The sequence below is a fragment of the Siphateles boraxobius genome, unplaced genomic scaffold (genome assembly GCF_051911475.1).
Source record: "Siphateles boraxobius isolate OS27281-9 unplaced genomic scaffold, OSU_SipBor_1 87, whole genome shotgun sequence".
NCBI classification, from domain to species: Eukaryota; Metazoa; Chordata; class Actinopteri; order Cypriniformes; family Leuciscidae; genus Siphateles; species Siphateles boraxobius.
The window spans coordinates 282,046-303,474 of NW_027509216.1; the positions used below are offsets into that span (position 1 = coordinate 282,046).

The 21,429-nt window shown below is 37.2% G+C and overlaps 1 protein-coding gene across 1 annotated transcript in view; it reads left to right on the forward strand.

Moving 5' to 3' along the window:
* Window positions 1-21,429, forward strand: part of LOC143731496 (butyrophilin subfamily 2 member A1-like) — a 75,767-nt gene that overhangs the window by 11,727 nt on the left and 42,611 nt on the right. The window contains exons 9-14 of the mRNA XM_077222454.1: window positions 10,298-10,360; window positions 19,449-19,469; window positions 19,775-19,819; window positions 20,083-20,106; window positions 20,329-20,373; window positions 20,560-20,586. Coding sequence (XP_077078569.1) covers window positions 10,298-10,360; window positions 19,449-19,469; window positions 19,775-19,819; window positions 20,083-20,106; window positions 20,329-20,373; window positions 20,560-20,586 — 225 coding nt within the window. The remainder of the gene's footprint in view (window positions 1-10,297; window positions 10,361-19,448; window positions 19,470-19,774; window positions 19,820-20,082; window positions 20,107-20,328; window positions 20,374-20,559; window positions 20,587-21,429) is intronic.

The window sequence follows — 21,429 nt, forward strand, 5'->3', positions numbered from 1 at the left end:
ATTTGAGCAGAAATTGGTGAACAAAAGCTTATTCAATGTGTCAGTAGTCTATAGTTTAGGCTACAGTAAACAGTTAATAATCTATCCAAAAACTAGTCAACGAAATGTTGTCTTTCATATTTCGTCTGTAACATAGGCATATCATTTGTTGTTTTTATGATAGCCTATATTAGGGCATATAAACATTAATTCGCAGTTTAATACGTTGCTAATACAAAGACATTTTAACGTTATTTCAACATATTTCAGTCGATTTTCACTCCTCTCAGTATAGCAACAGGGTTTGGTAAAAACTGTTCAGTTCATTCATTCACACACACGATTCATATTTAAACAGTCTTTTTGCAGTTTACATACACTATGATATCGCAATTAGAACACTAATAAAAAAACTTACTTCTCAGATGGATATTTCATATTTCTTTGTAAAAACTAAAGTATACATGTTATCATACATATTTCAAAGTTAAGGATTCATTAGTTTGAATAAAGCCTACATTGGAACAAACACTATTATCGCATCCTAGTTGATGACTTTATTTTTGACAAAACAAACATAGCCTAATATATAACATTTGAGCAGAAATTGGTGAACAAAAGCTTATTCAATGTGGCAGTAGTCTAGTTTACAGTAAACAGTTAATAATCTATCCAAAACTAGTCAACGAAATGTTGTCTTTCATATTTCGTCTGTAACATAGGCATATCGTTTGTTGTTTTTATGAGCCTATATTAGGGCATAAATATTAATTTGCAGTTTAATACGTTGCTAATACAAAGACATTTTAACGTTATTTCAACATATTTCAGTCGATTTTCACTCATCTCAGTATAGCAATAGGGTTTGGTAAAAACTGTTCAGTTCATTCATTCACACACAGACGCGATTCATATTTAAACAGTCTTTTTGCGGTGTACATACACTATGATATCGCGATTAGAACAATAATAATAAAAAAACTTACTTATCAGATGGATCCGTTGCTCCTCGAAATGAAAAAAACCAGCACATGTTCTGAGGTAAATGTCCCAGGATTATTCCTCACACAGCCTCGCAAGAAGAAATAGTAGGCTACATTAATCTGATGATTACATTTGTTGTGTTATCGCGTTTATGAGGGGCGTTGACACTTTGCATGTGTTGCTTCAGATCATTTGCGTTTGAATAGCGCGCGCTCTCCGTGGGCGTGTCAGATTAGCAGAATAATGAGCTAAGAGAACGATAATGAGATCGGCTGACACCTCTCTCTTTTTTAATAGATTACATAAACAGAGAATATTTATTTTAGTTTTGAATTAGATATTTTAAAAGTACAAATTTAAATGATTATAAAGATATATTGCTCGTGCTTGTGTGAATAGTATTCGCTGAGCTTTGTTTAAGTTTAGAGACGTGCACCAGAAATTTTTTTTACGGAGACAGAGAGGCAGAAAGCACACCCTGTTTATTTTCTTCATTTTACAAAAGCACACGGTTTTGATGTTAATGTGAGTGTACACAAAAAAAAAGAAGACCCTCTATAGTTTATAATCATGTATTGATTTTATTTATATGACCAAAAATGACGGAGTATTTTAAGTCTATGCTGCTGCTATGTGAAAAAAAACAGCAAAACGCGCCGGCGCTTTTCTCGACCCCAGAGGGTTAAGAAGGTGAAAGATCCTTTTGCATTTTTCTTTTAGGGAAGATTAGCATAACGTACTAATAGTTTGTGATCTGTTGTTAACGAGGAAGTTTAACAATAGTTGATTTGTGTTAACAAGCGTACCCTCTGTGATCAGAAAAGTTTAGTGTTTGTTTGTGTGGTAACAAAGAAATCCACAAAATGACTAAGAAAAGTGCTAGACTAATCTCCACAACTAAAAAAGGTGGTCTTGCTACTCCTTTGTGGTCCGATAGTGAATTTAAAACACTGTTAGGAGAACAGATGGACTCCATAGTGACTGAGTCAGTCAGATTGGATTTGAGAAAGAAATTTGGTATTCACCCAGAAAAAGTATGGTCTATTGAAGAATGCAAGAAGGTGTTGGGTGCATGTATCAGGAAGAGAAACATAAAAGGCATTATTTTCTGTCACATGGAATTTAGCTTATCCATTGCACAAGAACAATCTAGGTGTATAACTAAATTAAAAGAACAGAACAAACAAATGCACACTAAGGTGGGCCATAACAAGGCCTCAACCAAATGTGACTCAGAAGACCAACAGTCAGATGAAACTTATCCTGACTTAAAAGCATTGTTTGAAACAGATGTAGACATCCCATCAGTAACTGATAAGCCTGTAGATTCAGTAAAGGTTTGTGTTGCAAGAAGATCTCAGGGAATTGAGGGAACTGAAAGTGTTCCTCCCAACTCTTCTGTTGTCCAAAACCAAACTGTTGCCAAAGCACTCTGACCTAGAGACATAGAAAGAATATCCCAAAGCTTACCTTCAGTACGCACTGATGTTTCTGAATTTAGAAGGGCATTGATCAGTAAAATGCGTCTTTACGACATGTCGTTGGCAGAAGTCACACAGCTGATGTCACAAATTCTAACTGAATCTGAATTCAACAGTTTTGAGTCTACTGTTACTTCTGAACTACAACATGCCAGAAAAGATGAATTGAGAGAGGGAGTTCTGAAAGCGTTGAAGAACATTGTTGGACCTAAAATTGACTGGTCGAAGATCACTAGTTGTTTACAGAAGAAGGGTGAAACTGTTAGTGAGTACACTCAAAGATTTTGCCAGTCAGCAGCAGCATACAGTGGTATAGCTGACACTTCAGAGAAGGTGCTAGAAGATAATGGTCCCCTAGTTCGCACATGGTTTGATGGTCTGTTGTCAGAACATAGAAAAGCATTGCCTTTCTTAGACTTAACATGGTCCACTAGAACCATACAAAACAACTTAGACAGTTTGGCTGCATGGGAAAGAGACTCTGATGTAAAGGAAAGAGTAAAAATTGCAGCAGCATCCTTTAAGGTCAACACAGAGAATCAACAGAAACGCAAATGTCCTATGAGAGAGGGCAGTAGTTGTTATTATTGTGGTAAACATGGACATTGGGGAAAAGAGTGTAGGAATAGCAAAAATAACTTTAAACAATTAACAATGTTACTCAGCTCCTACTCAGTCTGCTTGCTACTCTGAAGCAGCCCCTCCCCTCATCATTAAACTGGGGCAGCTGGTTGACGTGTTAACCATTTGGGCTGTGAGTGCTTAATTTCCCCACTAACTTGCAACAGAGATAAAAGACTTCTGTTTTTGTTTAATAGAACAAAAGGAAAGTGACTATCTCACCCTTCCTTTGGGGAACACTGGTTAAGTAAACTCACAGCCTTAAATGTTATGCTACAGCATAGACCCTTTATCAGTAATGGTGTTAGGTCAGAGTGTAAATGTAAAATGCCTTCATGCAGTGTCCACACCTGATGAATGAAACAAAAGAAACTTCTGTCACCTCCTCCCATTGGGGAAATTGGTTAACTACCCCCACAGCCCCGAACATTGTTTTACAGCGTGCACCAGTCAATAACCCATCCTCATGTATGATGTCTGCAATGAATGAATTTTTGTTAGAGGATGAAGGAGAAATGACACACGATTGTGTTACGCTTACATATACACCTATGAGTGAAGTAAAAGAAACTCCCACAGAGAATTCAGAATTTGAGTTGTTTGTTGACGGTTCAGCTCAAGTAATTGAAGGTAACAGACGAGCAGGTTATGCAGTAACGTCCACCACGGAAGTGTTAGCTTCAGGACGTCTTCCAGATCATTTTTCAGCTCAAGCTGCAGAACTAGTAGCCCTAACAAGAGCATGCACGCTAGCTTCAGGATCAGTTGCTAATATCTACACAGATTCCAGATATGCTTTTGGGGTAATTCATGATTTGAGTGTCATTTGGCAAACCAGGCAGTTTCTAACTTCTGCGGGATCCCCCATTAAGCATGCTGAATTAGTGAAAGATCTAATGTTTTCCATGAAACTTCCAAAGAAATTAGCAGTGATCAAAGTGAAAGCACATCTCACAACTAATACTACGGAAGCTAAAGGTAATGCTCTTGCTGATATGTCAGCTAAACAGGCTTGTTTCTATGCAACTGCACAAGTGTGTTCAGGTAGTGCAGCACAGAAGAAAATGATGCCTCCTGAATCAATAATTGATCTGTACAAAGACGTTTCCTCCATTAGAACCAAAGTGACATGGGCCACATCAAGTGATGTTGATTACAGCAGCTGCAGTATTGTGTCAGGGAAGGAAAACCTGGACTCATGTGTCACACTGTAAGGTTGTTCCTGCACCAACAGGGATAGGTTAGGACACGGAACCAGTGAGGAGCCCCGGGAAGAACCGAACGCAACAGGCTTCGGTGGTTAACCCTGGGGTGAAGACTTCCCTCATAGACCCTATCCTAGTCCATCCTTACCTCACTGTTCCTTAGGTGTCAAAGGTTTAAGAAATAGGGAAAGAGGAAAACAACAATAGCAGACTCAGAAAAGTTTACAATCCTAGTGTTTGAACAAATACTGCTCTACTGTCTTTTGTTTTTTTCTTTCTTATTCTGTGCAGACACCACTTGATGACAGTCCGGGACCCATGCGCACCAACCTCCTCACCTGCGTATGAAGCCACAACCTCCAGAAAACAACTAGACCCACTGGCGAACCAACTGTCACGAAAGAAAAAAATACACAACGCAGAGACTCACATACGAAACCTTCAATCATCCATCAACATGATCAAGATTGTCGTTCTACTAAGCATCATGGACATCGCACAAAGTGTGGACTCCAGAAACAACATATTCTTAGAGCTAATGAATATGTCAAGAAATGCCTTGTTTGCTGGAAAGGACGTTTGCATGCCACACGCACCTTCAGTAGGAGCAGGAATCCCCTGGGTGGCACACCCTATCTCCAAATGTGACACGTGTACCTTATTCAATCATCATACCAGTGAATTATACAACAAGGATACATGTCACAATACAACAATTCCTCCAGCTTCTCCGTGTTGCATTCCAGGACTACCATCCTGCAACCTAACTTCAGCTACTCCCATCATGACAGATCTACTCCTGCCAATGATGTTCTATCGGTGCATGGAAAATTATGCTCCGCAATCGACTCCACTGGGTGAAATTCCTCGTGAACGTTGCAGCTTTGTGATTGAAAGAGGAACAGAATCCCTTGGTACGTTACTACAACAGATAAGAAAGAGGAAAATGACTTAACAGAGTGTTTCTCCAGAAACCCATCCCTACCCAATTTTTTTAAAATAAATCAGTTGTCTATGATCTCTCCACCAACTGACACTTTTTGGTTATGTGGAACTTCTGTCTACAGCATCCTCCCCAGCCAATTTAACGGAAGGTGCACCCTGGTTTATATTCTACCAGCTATCAGAGAAAATACACACTCCACCCCAAGCTCCCCACAGCTACAAAATTCAGCTCCTACCACTAACGAAGCAGATGGCTGCATTCCAGGACTCACTTGTGCACAAACATGGTGGTCAAGAACTCTTGGAGCATTAATACCATCTTATGGTGTCATGCAAGCCCTTGATCAAGTCAGAAGCTTATCGAATTCTGTACAGAAATTGGCCAATGATACGGCTTTGGGCCTTTATAACATCACGGACACTCTCGCTTCGCACAAGATAATGATCTTACAGAACAGAGTGGCCTTGGATTACATTCTAGCAACGCAAGGAGGAGCCTGCACCATCATCGGACCTGAGTGCTGCACCGGGTTAATGGATCCAACAGAGAACTTGAACAAAATCCAACAAGACATTCTTGATCTTTCAGCAAAATTACACCAGATGACTGAAGTTAATTTTTCATGGTTCGGAAACTTGATTGGGAAACCCTGGCTGTGGATAAAGGAAATAGCAATTCTGCTGTTATTTCTTCTAATAGCGTACTATGCGTCCACAGTATCAAGTGTTTCATTCAACAAATGACTCACGCCCCTCACAAAGAAATGACAGTTAAGAAGAATTACTTAAGAACTTCACGGACCCTAAATTTGCATGTTTGTTTCTGTGTCAGCATGCAATTGCAGAAACAGCAACACAGAAGCATGAGCCTGTAATGATCACAAGTTACAAGAATTTAACTTTTAAGTGTCTAAATTTGTATTTTGTGAGAGTTATTTAGAACTCTCAAAGGGGGAAATGTAGGATTACAAATTTATTTAAATGTTTAATTTAGATTTCCAATACAATAGTATTTTATATTGAAAAAGTTCAGAAATGATGAGACCAGGAAATCTCTGCAAACGGTAGGGGCTCTCAGCGGGATACTCCTGACTGTCCCATCTCAGTACGAGAAGGCTAGGCTTTTCCTGTTCTCGTTGTTTACCGGGTGAAGAGTCATGCTGAGCAAGTTTGAACACCTGTTATTTTATTACTGAGACCATTTGTTTCATCTCAGTACGAGAAGTCTATGCCTTTCCTGTTCTCATGTCTCAGCTCATTTACATGCTTTGTTCATCACAATGTAATCCCTCCCCGTTGAAATGTATATAAACTACATGTATACTGCCTTAGTTAGATTTGACTTGACTTGAGTACGAAGCAGACTACAGCAAATAAAGAATCCTGCTTAAATAAGTCTCCTGGTTTTCGCTTCTGAGTTTTTCTACACTGACTACTGTTGTAAACTTCTTCCTTCTTCAATGGCGAGAGACAATCTTATCTTCTTTTTATTCCGTCTGAACTGTGCCCTGAATTACACATATGATGTTTACAGTGGCGGGGGGGGCCTTGCCCCTGTGACAACAAGCTTGGACCCCCTTGTGGTCAAAATTATTTTAAATGGATTAAAAAACCACCATTACTATCTATGGTTAGATTGATTTGTTTAGATCCAGTGAAGTCGTGTCCCACCACTGTTTCTCGGGATCGATATTGTCCCACGCCACTTTTTAAAACATTGAGGCACATCAAACATTGATGTATCTAATACAAATAAATAAAACATCTCCAGTTAACTAGCAGAGCATTCATTTAGTTTGCTGTTAAATAAGAGATCTAGCGCTAAAATGTGTTGTTTTTTTAAAATCCATAGATATAAACACTAGATGTCGCCTTGGCTACGGCAGTTCATTGGAACAAATGCGTCAATTGAGCCGCCATCTTGAAACAGGGGAGCCCCTCATCAGCGTCAATGTAGGAAAAGGTCTAACGTAAATAAAATCACCATAAATCGCCATGAATGCGATTTTCTAGTTGTTTTGGTTCGTTCCAACAGTCAGATATGTATTTATTATAGAGTCCAGCGGAGTCGGCCGTCGCCATCTTGGAAGCACGTCACTCCCGGATAAACGAAAATGGGCAAAAAGGCGGGTTTTGGGTGGAGTTGAGGTGCCTGGATGCAGAAACTACGCCCTCCTAGCTCGATGTGATCGAGTTTGCTCAGCAGGCTAAAAGGAGCTAATGTGCTACTGGTCTCACGCTAAAGTCACAGCTGACTTGAAGAAGTAACATTAGGCCTAAATCCAATAGTTAAAGTTCATGTTTTTGCCCTTTGAAATACTATAATAGTTAAGACATAACTAACCGTGAGACTGTGTATTGTGATGCATTATTATTCTCATGCAGTAACTTACAATATTTGAGCGTGTGTGTGAGTGACTTTTTATTGAACACTAAAAAGTTAAATAAGCATATTATTGTCTATCTGTTCCGTAAGATCAACGGTAACGGCACCGCAGAACGAGTGTGGCCTCTATATCTTAGACGTTTTTAAATCTGAACTCCAAAAAGCAACGATATTGTCAGACATCCATGAGTGCATATTCACAGAGGAAAACAGCTGAAGACACAACGCTGGTCTTTCGATACTCGACAACGGCCGAATCCAACGGCGTGGGCGACGGTATATGGGCGGCGTTTAATAAACGGTATGAAATAATCCCGAAAAAAGTACAAACATGGCAGAGATGGCAAGTCCAGCAGCTGGAATCATCTCAGTGTGACGTGACGCTAACAGAGAGCAGACAAACGGCTAGTGACATCAGCGGCAATCCACCTGTCACTCAAGTGGCCACGCCCTTGATTATGTAGCATTTTAAGGCTAATATAATTTAAACGGATGAGTTCTAAAAAATTCACCCCCCTCACAGTTTTCATGAAGGGCAAAATTAGCTGTATAGACCAAAACAACTTAGGACACCAGGCTGTAAACATATTTTTTTCTGCGGTAAAGTTGGGCATTTTAACATGGGGGAGATACAGATTTGACTCACTTTTGCGGCCAGGCGATGAATTGCAGTTTAATTCACTTCCGTGTTGGTTTCAAGAGAGAGAAAGGGAGGTTGCTGCTTGATCCATACGCAGCACAAAAGTCAAGGATCATCCATGAATTCAGCTTTACCTAGCTACTTCCTATGACAAGACCCCTGTTCCAAGATGGCGGCGGTTTTGACGCATGCTTAGAACCCCAAGGCGACATCTAGTGTTTATCTATGTTTTAAATCAAGCTGAGTTCTCGTTGCCGCGGCGATCGGTTGTCATGGATACCGTGTTCTCTTGTGGCTCGCGCAGTCTTCAATCAGACGCGCTTTAATCTATCGCCGTTGCGGAGACTCTCTATTCATTCCGGTGAAATCACTGAATAAAATGCACACAAACCTGTCCCTGCTTGATATAGACTGTAACCACTGATGAACATATTCAGTTTTGATGAGAGAATATTTATTTATATCTCTCTATATTTACTATAGAGAGCCTACCATATAGAAATAATGACGGGTGATAATGGGGGGGGCGGGGGGGGGGGGGGGGGTTACTATAGAGAGCATATGGTAGTCAATGGCGAGAGACAACTTATCTTTTTATTCCGTCTGAACTGTGCCCTGAATTACACATATGATGATTGTCAATTTAAAAGATAATTATGAAAGTCAAGAAAGTCGCCGTTTGTCATAAAACAGAAGAGTAACATTTAGTTTTATGTGAAAATCGCTCAATGAACTACATCTCTCGTCTCGCACTGTGTACGTCACCAAGCGTGTGTGTGCAGTCTGGTACAAAACACACAGGCATGATTACGATTATAACGTTAGACTATAGAAAACATGACAGACGTTAGCTTCAGTAAAGTTAGCTTCAGTAAAGTTAGCTTCATTCATTGAGAGAAAAGGTATGACGTCACATGCGCGTCTTTTGGGTTTGTAGTCTTTGTAATTAGGTATTTTCACAGTCTTATACCTCAACAGTTTTACATCAAACTGCCACTTTCTTGATTTTAAAATGTATCTTTTAAATTGACAAACATCATATGTGTAATTCAGTGCACAATTCAAACAGGATCCAAATATTTGTTGTCTCTCGCCATTGACTACCATACAATATTTTTCCGAAATAAGGTCCCATGGTCCACCGGAAGGGGGAGGGGCTTAGGCTCTCTATGGCAGCCGTTTTAGTGTTGTACCCCTGAATAGAGAAGATTAAACACAAAACTCGCTGATGTTTCCCTTCACTGCGAACTTTATGTGGAATCTTGTAGCAATTGACAATAAACAACTTTTCAAAACAGCATCATTCCCCTTCTATCTGAAAACATAAACACATTTAACAGTTGGTCACATGTGCGGTTATTAATGTGCACTTCTAGTCCACAACACTATTTAAAGGGATAGTTCACCCAAAAATGAAAATGCTGTCAGTAATTACTCTCCCTCATGTTGCAAGTGCATTGTTACTAGTAAGAATTCAATTAGAGAGCTCTACAATTCAATTCTTACTAGTAGCAATTACAATTAGAGAGCTCTACAAATGAATTTTTACTAGTCATAAGTCTCCATTGACTTCCATTCATTTTTAATCACGGAACTCTACAATTGAATTGTTAGTAAGAATGCAATTGCAGAGCTCTTTAATTAAATCACAGAGCTCAGCAATTATACATATCTTTAATTTTTTTTTTTTACTAGTAAAAATTAAATTAGAGAGCTTTGTAAATGCATTCTTACTAGTAACAATTCAATTGTAGAGCTCCGTAATTAAAAATGAATGGAAGTCAATGGAGACATATGACTAGTAAAAATTCATTTGTAGAGCTCTCTAATTGTAATTGCTACTAGTAAGAATTGAATTGTAGAGCTCTCTAATTGAATTCTTACTAGTAAAAATGCAATTACAACAAGTAACACTGGGTACAATTTAAGCTAAAATGGCTTGCCATGGGTCTACCTTATCAATTTGAAACATTCAAACACTATTGAAGGAAATATATGTGTGTAAGCTATATATTTAATGCTGTTTTCTCTTGTCTTTGTTGTAAATTTTCTTCAGCACACGATCGACTACAGAATGAGAAGAGAAGCATTCAGGATGAGAAGAGCAGAATACAACATGGTGAATTTGTCTTTATTTATTAAAGGGGTCATATGATGGTTCTAAAAATAACATTATTTTGTGTATTTGGTTTAATGCAATGTGTTTACGCGGTTTTAGGTTAAAAAAAAGTCATTATTTTACATATGACATATGGGGGGGGGGGGGATGGGGGGTATTTTTTGGTAATATGTATGGTAGTCAATGGCGAGAGACAATCTTATCTTCTTTTTATTCCGTCTGAACTGTGCCCTGAATTACACATATGATGTTTGCAGTGGCGGGGGGGCCGTGCCCCTGTGACAACAAGCTTGGCCCCCCTTGTGGCCCCCCTAAATGTGGAGTGTGGGATAATTTTTACAAAACTGTTTTTTGCTATCGTTGTTTTTTACATCCGTTATTTGACAGTGGCCGCAGGAACACAAATGTAACACACACATGTTCTTCTAGAGGGACTACTTAAAGCGGGACACAACAGTATCGTTGCACATCATCTGCAGGGTTTTTTCTATTCAGAAGTTGGTGGAAGTTTTGCGCGAATATTATAGTTCAAGCAAAGAAAGATATATAGAGGTGAGTAAAGTGTTCAGAAGTGTACTTACAGAAGTGTACTTACAGAAGTGTACTTACAGAAAGACTTACAGAAGTGTAACGTTAGATCAGCTAATCTTAACCTGGCCGTTTGTTAGTTTGTGGCAGGGGCGTTGCCACAAGGGTGGCACGGGGTGGCAGCTGCCACCCTAAAAATTAGCTTTGCCACCCCATTTGCCACCCCAGATGACAGCTCAGATACTGATGTAATGTACAAACAATTTTCGGTTTTGGTTTATGCAGGGGCATCGGCTTCCTTCCCCCCCATCGGCTTTTATAAAAAAAAAAAGGAAAAGTTAATCTTCGATCAATTGGGTCATGGAAAGCACATCAAATATGATCTATAATTCACTATAGTTTGTTTTAAATACGTTGTCTTCTTGTAGATAAAGTCCATTCCCGCCCCTGCAGCGGCTCAGTGTAAAAGGCAGATCGGTATGAATCCACAGCACAGAGCGGCGCTGCAGTCACTGCAGTGTCGGACTCGAGAAGAAGAACGCGCTTGTTTTGTCCAGAGATGAGTATAGTTGTGAGAATCTCCACGCATATGAAAGGAAATGTAAAATTTTGTTTTCACGGTGATTTCAGGAGACAAAACGTGCATGCATGTGGAGAAATAGCCAAATCAGCACAATGCATTGAAGATGTTAATTATATAAATGTTTTTAATTAATATGTTAAAAGCTTTTTATTCATTTTTTAAATGGTTGACATTTTAGTTGTAACATCTTAAGATAATTATTTTAACAATAGACTTGGTTGCGGATTAATGACTAATTGCTATGAAAATGTAGACTAAATCTAGGCTATCAAATCAAATATTAGCCTAAGCAAATATTAAAATTGCAGAGCAACAAAATGTATGCATGAGCTAAATATATTTATTGGGACAGTGTTAGATCGTATGTCACTGGCTTATCTTCACCCCTCCCCCACTCCTTAACTTTTTCCACCAAAAATACCACATTACCAAGCTGAAGCTAGAAGTTTAGTTTTATTTCACATTTTGATGCGCATAAGCAGGTAAAGTCAATTATGTGTCTATATCTCATTAATCTAAATAAGTTACCTGAGCTGTAGGTAGGCTACTTGTGGTTATATTACAATGAGTTATTTTCAATCAATGCACTAACGTTAGCTCATTACACTATAACGCTTGTCCACGACACAAGAGGATTTTTGAAGGGGCAAGTGAAAGAGGAATTTACTTGCCTGACCGGACAAGTAGCCTGATTAAAACTTCATTGACCAAAAATCTTGTGTTTCAGCAATTCATGAAAATGAGCATATGTCCCTCATAACCGGTATAACATTTTTTTTTACTTATACTATTGGAAGACCCCCCCCTGCCACCCCAAATATAAAATTCTGGACACGCCCCTGGTTTGTGGGAGTTTGAAAAAGGATAAAATATATGATCCACAAACTCATGGTGCTGAGTGTTTTTACTTAAAGCACATTCAGTAAACGAGTTGTAAAGTTAAACAGGGTTCCCGCGGATTATCTTAAAAAGTCTTAAATTAGATTTTTAAAATATAAGGCCATAACAAGTCTTATAAAGTCTTATTTTACCTATGAAAGGTTTTAAATTTTAGATGACACTTTGACTTAGTTTTAATTTGGAAATCATTTAGATATGTCTATCTAATTAGCGTATTATTATTATTTTATTCTTTGCGGATTTGCTTGTTCACGTGACAATTCGCATCATATTCGCGGGTATCGCGGCAGAATAACGTCTGTCTCCTGCACGCGAGAGATTTGTAAATTGTAAATGGAGTGTAAATATATTAATGCCGCTTCTGTGTCTCCTCTGCACTGCAAAGATGGATTTTGATTGAATTAATTAATTTGACTGGTAACAGTTGTACTGTATAATTATTGTATAATTAAGTATTATTGCATAAATAAGTATAATTACCGTATAATTTGAATGTTAGTATTTGACATAAAAGGTGATGCATAACTCTAAATAAGTTTAGAAAGAATGTCCCTATATAGGTGAAAATGCCCCTGGAAATCAATTTAAGGTGTCAAATATTGCACATTAATTAAAAAATTAATTTCTGTCACTGCTGTGAACTGACGACTGCATAGAATATGAAAAAAATGAATATCTTCGTGAGTCAGCTGTCAACAACAGGCCTAAACCAGCCATTGCACCAGCACACAAACACAATCAGTAAAATATCATTTAATTATTATCAACAAAACGCTGAAAACATTGAGATACATTTTTGTCAATATTGCACACCCCTAATGTACGGTGTTAATTTTGATTTCTTCAGGTCTTAAAAAGCCTTACATTCGACTTTAAAAAGTGTGCAGGAACCCTGTAAACAGTTAGACACAGTTACCTAGCAAGTCAGTTAATTTCAGTAAATGAATTAATAAGCTTCTTGGTCCCCATTGCTTTTGCTCTATAGTTCTCACCAAAATGAAGAGAAAGAAGGACATCATGTCAATTACAGTTACTGTGACTAATACTGAATATGTAATGCACATGTAAAAATATAATGGAAATGCAAATACATTGTTGAAACATGGTATTTTGCCTGTTAATGCCTGCAGTGCAGTGCAGAAAATGATATGACAACAATAAGGTCTAAATGTAACTGGCCCCTGTAACAGTACAACTGGCCCCAGCTTGGCCCCCCAGTTGAAATGGTCTAGAACCGCCACTGGATGATTGTCAATTTAAAAGATAATTATGAAAGTCAAGAAAGTCGCCGTTTGTCATAAAACTGAAGAGTAACATTTAGTTTTATGTGAAAATCGCTCAATGAACGACATCTCTCGTCTCGCACTGTGTACGTCACCAAGCTCGTGTGTGTGCAGTCTGGTACAAAACACACAGGCATGATTACGATTATAACGTTAGACTATAGAAAACATGACAGACGTTAGCTTCAGTAAAGTTAGCTTCAGTAAAGTTAGCATCAGTAAAGTTAGCTTCATTCATTGAGAGAAAAGGTATGACGTCACATGTGCGTCTTTTGGGTTTGTAGTCTTTGTAATTGCGTATTTTCACAGTCTTATACCTCAACAGTTTTACATCAAACTGCCACTTTCTTGACTTTAAAATGTATCTTTTAAATTGACAAACATCATATGTGTAATTCAGGGCACAATTTAAACGGATCCAAATATTTGTTGTCTCTCGCCATTGACTACCATACAATATTTTTCTGAAATAATGTCCCATGGTCCACCGGAAGGGGGAGGGGCTTAGGCTCTCTATGGCAAGCCGTTTTAGTGTTGTACCCCTGAATAGAGAAGATTAAACACAAAACTCGCTGATGTTTCCCCACTGTGAACTTTATGTGGAATCTTGTAGCAATTGACAATAAACAACTTTTCAAAACAGCATCATTCCCCTTCTATCTGAAAACATAAACACATTTAAAGGTGCAGTGTGTGACTTTTAGCAACATCTAGCGGTTCGGTTGCGAGTTTACACTGAGGGCTCAGCCCACCGCTCACCCCTCCCTTTCAAGAAGCTACCGTGTCTCAAACCGGACAAACATCGTCGTCTGAGACGGCAGAGAATAGCCAGAGTAAACCAAGTTTCTGTACCACAGTCCATTATAAACCACATCATGGATAAAGTTTACAAAGCCATAGTCAGGTGAGGATCAAGGGTCTTAATATATAATATAATAATAGTAATTAGTTGATTGTCTCACAAATGTAACCAGCACATTTCTCCCCACATAGCAAACCCATAATACAGCGAGGGAGAAGAACCACATGAAACTATGCAATAGTGTTGTCACGATACCAGAATTTCTAACTTCGATACGATACCTTGAAAAATATCGATATTCGATACCATTTTCGATACCACAGAGAAAAAAACTGCCACAATATTAAGGGGGTCTTTTTTTTATTTAAAGCTAAATATTACAAGTCTAGAACATGACAATGAGGTATATTTTACATGAACAAAAATGTCCTGAGTTCTATCTGTTAATATTTTTTCATTGGACCAGAGCTAACATGATCCGTTGTGTTTTTATTACCTACTGTTATCAAAGATTAAAATATACTGTAACAAATGCATTGGTCATCGGTCATAAATGCTGGTTAATACATTAACTTAATTTGATGAACAGATTTAAACGCAAACGTGTGTGCATCACACGCGGAAACAATGCTCACTGGATCAGCATCTAGTCAAGTTACCTTAATTTATATATTGCTTTTAATAATACAGATTGTGTCGAAGCACTTAACTGTATCAAATTGGAGGATAGAGTGTCAGTAATGTATAATAATAAGGTTAAACATTCAATTTTCAGTTAAAGGCATTTCATTATTGAATTCAGAGATGCCATTGTCTAGCTCAGTTTAGTTTAATTAGTATATGTGTAATCAAATTGATGATAATCGCTAATGAAGGCAAATTGCAGAATTAAATAATAATTTTTGAATAAAGTTAAACAGACACAAGTTAATTTACATCTGACCACAGTTACAATATTTACTTGTCTACGATTCCTCAGTCAGATTATGTTAACTTTAAGAATTACAGTGAAAAACGAAACACAGACTCATATCAACAACAATACTAGGCCATCTTGGTTAATGTTTCAGAAAAGTTAAAATGAGAAGAGTTACAGTGTTTTAGGATGTTTTTAGCAGTGGTGCAGGTCTGTCCAAAAAACAAACACCCCTGATGCTGAGCATATGCTGCTAAATGGTACCCCTGGAGCCAATTCCTTAAGTCTGTTTTCATCTATAAAATAATTTAACAAAATGAGTGATGAGAGGGATATTGATAGTCAAACAATCTTTTGGGTGCCCGCAGCCCGCTCGCAGTGTGAAGCGCGTGTCCGCGCTATTCTCCGACATGCCCGCTCGCGGTGTGTAGCGCGTGTCCTGTCCACGCCATTCTCCGACTCCGACATGCCCGCTCGCGGTGTTCTTTATCAATTAGGGCTGCAACTAACGATTATTTTGATAATCGATTAATCGGACGATTATTTTTTCGATTAATCGATTAATCGGATAGAAATTAAATTAGATTTTTTTTTTTATTATAACTAACTAAAACCGTAAATCAGGGTATTTATGTGTAAAAGTGTACTTTAAAAAGTGCAAAAGCCACATATTGAGTTTTACTTATATCAATATTTGCATTGTTTTTAATGATAATTGCTGATGGCAAGTTGACAAACATGATTATTGTTAAAAAAATGATATCCAACATATTATGTTTTAACACAATTTTTGTTAAAACAAATTTACACAGACATGTTGTTCAGATGTGAATATCTGAACTAAAAACAAACTAAAAACATCTAAAATATATAATTCATTTAATTTTTATTTAAAATTAATTATATATAAGGAATATAAGGATAAAGAATATAATATATATTATATATATAATATATAAAAGAATATAATATAAGGATAAATTGATTAAATAAATATAGAAAGACTGAAAACAATTGTGTGAATGTAGAGCCGCAGTAGATCGCGTTTGAAAAACAATTAAAACTTAGTAGACAAATGCTATAAAAAGAGAACGGAATGGAGGTAACGTTACCCAGCAAGCTAACAGGCTTGAGTAAAGGACAGGAGAAATTATGCATTAGTGCACAAGCATTCGCTGAAAACCACTGAGTACAGGGACTAAAAAACAATATTTTACTGCTGCTGTTATTAACTGCCTTTGTATTTAATGCTTCACTTTGTAAACACCGTTTTAATTTAACCTATTTCGGCGGTAGCGCTATTTTAATCCATCACTTACGTTGCGAGCGAACTGATTGCACAACCTGATGCTCGAGACAAAATACAGACATCCCGGAAGTCCCGGGAGTCTCCCGCATATTGATTGCGGCTCCCTGATGCCCGCGCAATCTAGAGCGCGCAAGCAAGAGCGCGCATGCGAGACAGAAGAGACTGCTCCAAACCGTGTAGCGCGCGCGCTCGGCAGAGCGCCTGAGGGAGAGAGACCTTGCGTGTGTGTGCGTACCAGTAAACGCTCCCCGTGACGTAAGCAGACCAACTAATCGATAATGACATTCGTTGACAACGATTTTCATAATCGATTATAATCGATTTTATCGATTAGTTGTTGCAGCCCTATTATCAATCAACCAAAGCCGGTCGCGGGGACGCCGCACTCGCCATCTTTCCATTCACTTTTGCTATTTAACCAGAGCGAATGAGACGAGTGCGTCACGTGTGGTGTTTGTCAACGCGCCTTTGGAGAGAAGTGAAAGTGACTGCTCGGCTAGTATTGGTGTATCGATACTTCGGGAAATTAGTATTGGTACCGTTCAGATATTTCAGTATCGATATTTATCGAAATATCGATATTTTTGACAACACTACTATGCAACTATATATTTTTTCTAACAGGGTAGTAAAAGTTTAGCTGGCTAATATGAGCTGTTACTGTGGCTGAGCTGATTGAAGCGTAAAGCCTTGTTTAAACTCGACGCGTCCGCATGAGCCCAAAGGTGCTTGCGGCAAAAATAACGTGATTGTAACAGCGCGCGCGCCTCGCATCCCCTAGACACCATTTAATACACACAATAGGCTTTTTTTCTCTGATTTTGGAAACTCGATCGACTTAAAATGCTTCCAAGATCGACGGGTTGGTGATTCCTGTAACTGTTTTACGGTCAATGACAAGAGTACTAATCAGCTGTCTCACGAACGTAACCAGCACATTTATCCCCACATAGCAAAGCCATAACACAGCGAGGGAGAAGAATTAAGTTACATGAAACAATCCAACTACATATTTTACACCACTGACAAGGGAAAAGTCACTACTCACGGTGTTTATGGCTAGCTTCTAGCTTTCTGCGGCTTCTCTTTCAAGGTAGTGACGAAACGCGCTCTGTAACGCTGTGTGTTCGCGTTCGGCTACGGTAGAAACATGACGTCACAATATGTCGACCTTCATAGAAGGGGATTCCCGCGCCTATGTAGATATAAATGCCTCATTCTAGGGTCATAAAAACATTACGGTTTATTAAGTAAGTTCTTTATGCACCACTGAACACATAGTTATGGATGTCATATTGCATTTCTGTTAATAGATACTCAAAATGTTTACACATTGCACCTTTAACAGTTGGTCACATGTGCTGTTATTAATGTGCACTTCTAATCCACAACACTATTTAAAGTGTACAAAAAATACAATTAAGTATTTTTAAGGCATTTTATAATTATCTGGACATCAACTCCTTAGATAGATGCATAAACTAGTAGCAACATATTCTAAACATGTAATAAATACACTCTTTTAAGTAATTGTTTTATCTGAAAATGCATAGATCTCTAAAATTATTTTTCTCATTCACTTTTCACATTTACATTTTTCAATAACCCTGAATCAAACAATCAGCACTAAATATAGAGAATTAAACATTAAATACAAACATACGTGCCACATTCACATTGTAGGCCTCGCACCATTAATGCTCAAAATGAGCTCTGAGCTCACGCACCTCTGAACTAATGAGCTTTAAAACATTTAGCTTAACACACAATCAGTAGAAAACTCACATCTGCACACTCTTAAACATTATACAACATTAAATTAACAAATGATTGGAATTAATACCTGAATAGCGGGAGAAGATTAAACACAAAACTCGCTGATGTTTCTCCCCTACTAGTGTTCAACAAGACAAGGCTAATCGATCGCACGTCGCATTGTGCCAAACTAATAGATCGCAGATGAACCCAAAATTACATACAAATTAATTATTTACATTTTTATGAACCCTTTTACACACATTCAAAATAGTGACTATAGTGCTGTAAATGTTTCACAGATTTATCAAATACATATTTCAATCTGTCACATTAGATTAAATTGTACCCAGCGTTACTCGATGCAAGTGTATTGTTACTAGTAGCAATTACAATTAGAGCTCTCTAATTTATATTTAGCTGACGCTTTTATCCAAAGCGACTTACAATTGCTATATTTCAGAGGCTATATTTATATATATATATATAGGCTATATTTCGCACGCCTCTGGAGCAACTAGTGGTTAAGTGTCTTCCTCAGGGACACATTGGTGTCTCACAGTGGATTCGAACCCGGGTCTCTCACACCAAAGGCATGTGTCTTATCCCCTGCGCCATCACCACCCATGATTCAATTATTAATAGTAACAATTACATTAATTGAATTAAAGAGCTAATTGCACTCTTACTACTAGAAATTCAATTGTAGAGCTCCGTAATTAAAAATGAATGGAAGTCAATGGAGACTTATGACTAGTAAGAATTCATTTGTAGAGCTCTCTAATTGTAATTGCTACTAGTAATAATTTAATTGTAGAGCTCTCTAATTGTAATTCTTACTAGTAAAAATGCAATTACGACGAGTAACGCTGGGTACAATTTAAGCTAAAATGGCTTGCCATGGGTCTACCTTATCAAATTGAAACATGCAAACACTATTGTAGGAAATATATGTGTGTAAGCTATATATTTAATGCTGTTTTCTCTTGTCTTTGCTGTAAATTTTCTTCAGCACACGATCGACTACAGAACGGTAAGAACAGAATACAACATGGTGAATGTGTCTTATTTCAGTTAATAATTCATTGTTCATTTAAAGTCTGTTTACAGCCATAAAATATCTACTTAACAGACTGTGTGTATTTATTTAGTTTTTGGTGTATCTTGGGTCCTGTAAATGGTAATCAGTTGTTTATATAATGAATGTTTAGTCACAGATGTACTTGTGTGATGTTAACATCCTATAAACAACTAAATGATCATAACTTGTTTGTCAGAGTTATAAAAAATTATGTATTTTCAATGTTATTTTCACATATTTCTCTGAATTTTCTTTAGAACGTGATCAACTTTTACAAAGTCAGAAGATTATTATAACACAAGGTGAATTTGTTTATGCTTTATTAAAATATGAATTACTTTTGAATTATTTTGCAAAACAATTAATGAATACTGTGCATTCATATATATATCTATACAAGTCATTATATTTTATTATAAGATACATTTATTATAAGTTATAAAGTCTTCTTGGATTTTGTTGCTCTTCAAATGTGATTAAAATTACTGATTTCATTATTGATCTAGAGATGAATTCTGTTATGAGCTGTTATATTCTGTTATAATGTCATCATTTCTGTTTTTAGCTGGCCCACATTTAAAACACGCGGGTGAGTAATAATTTAAGGTCTGTTTTCAGACTGTGTGTATTCATTTAAAACATTTGTTGTATCTTGTGATGCTTGTAATCAGTTCTTTATATAATGAATATTTAATTAGTCTCAGATGTACTTGTGTGATGTTAACAGCCTATAAAATGATCATAACTTGTTTGTCAGAGTTATAAACAATTATGTATGTTATTTTCACATATTTCTCTGAATTTTCTTTAGAATATGATCATCTTTTACAAAGTCCGAAGATTATTATAACACAAGGTGAATTTTTGTTATATGCCTTTATTAAAATTTTAATTACTTTTGAATTATTTTGCCAAACAATGAATGAATACGCTGTGCATTCATATATATAATTAATTATATTTTATTATAATTATTACAATTATTGATCTAAAGAGCAATTATGTTATGAACCCTTTATAACTTTATACTTTCTGTTTTTAGTTGTACAACATTTAAGAAAATACATGGGTGAGTAAAAACCATTAATTTTTAATGACATAATTATTTATTTTAATTATTTTAATTTCCCAAATTCATCGTCAAACATTTATTAATTAATTTATATATGTTTTTGAGAGTTTGGTATAATGTACTGCATAAATGCAATCAAGTGATCCAAATACTAAATGATCAAGGATCTTTTTCTACTATTTTTGCATAAGAATTTTGTATTGCACATAACTGGATCACAGTGTCATAGAGACAAGGGGGCGGGGTTTATTTCACTCAGGCAACCAATCAGTCTCTCAGGATCATTGTGAAGCAATCAAGCCCTAGCAACCATTCAGAGCACCCTAGCAATAAGTTCCATAGACTTCCATTAAAAGAGATCAAATGTGATATCTTGGGATAGAAGTGTCATAGAAACATGAGGGTGGGCAGCAAACAGCCAATCACAAATCACCTTCAACACTTCATAGCCCTGCCATAGCAACCATGGTCAAGCACCCTAGCAACCCAACCCCAAAGAGGGATATCTTCAAATCTGAATGTCATAAAGGGATTGCGCTTGGATTATATCACTCATTCTGACAAGCAGCCGTTGGAGTTTCATTATCACTGGCAATTGCCAAGCCACTACCTAGCAACCAAACAGAGTACCCTAGCAACCATTTAGCACAGGGGTGTCCAGTCCTGCAGAGTTCAACTCCAGCCCCAATTAAACACACACGGTTAACAATTTATTGTAATTTTACAGGAAATTCCTGGCAACTAATTGCAGTAAAATTAAAGCAAGTAATATATATGATTTTTACCGTTTACTGTTGCAATAAAGTACTGTATTTATACAGCACTGCTACTGTGATTATA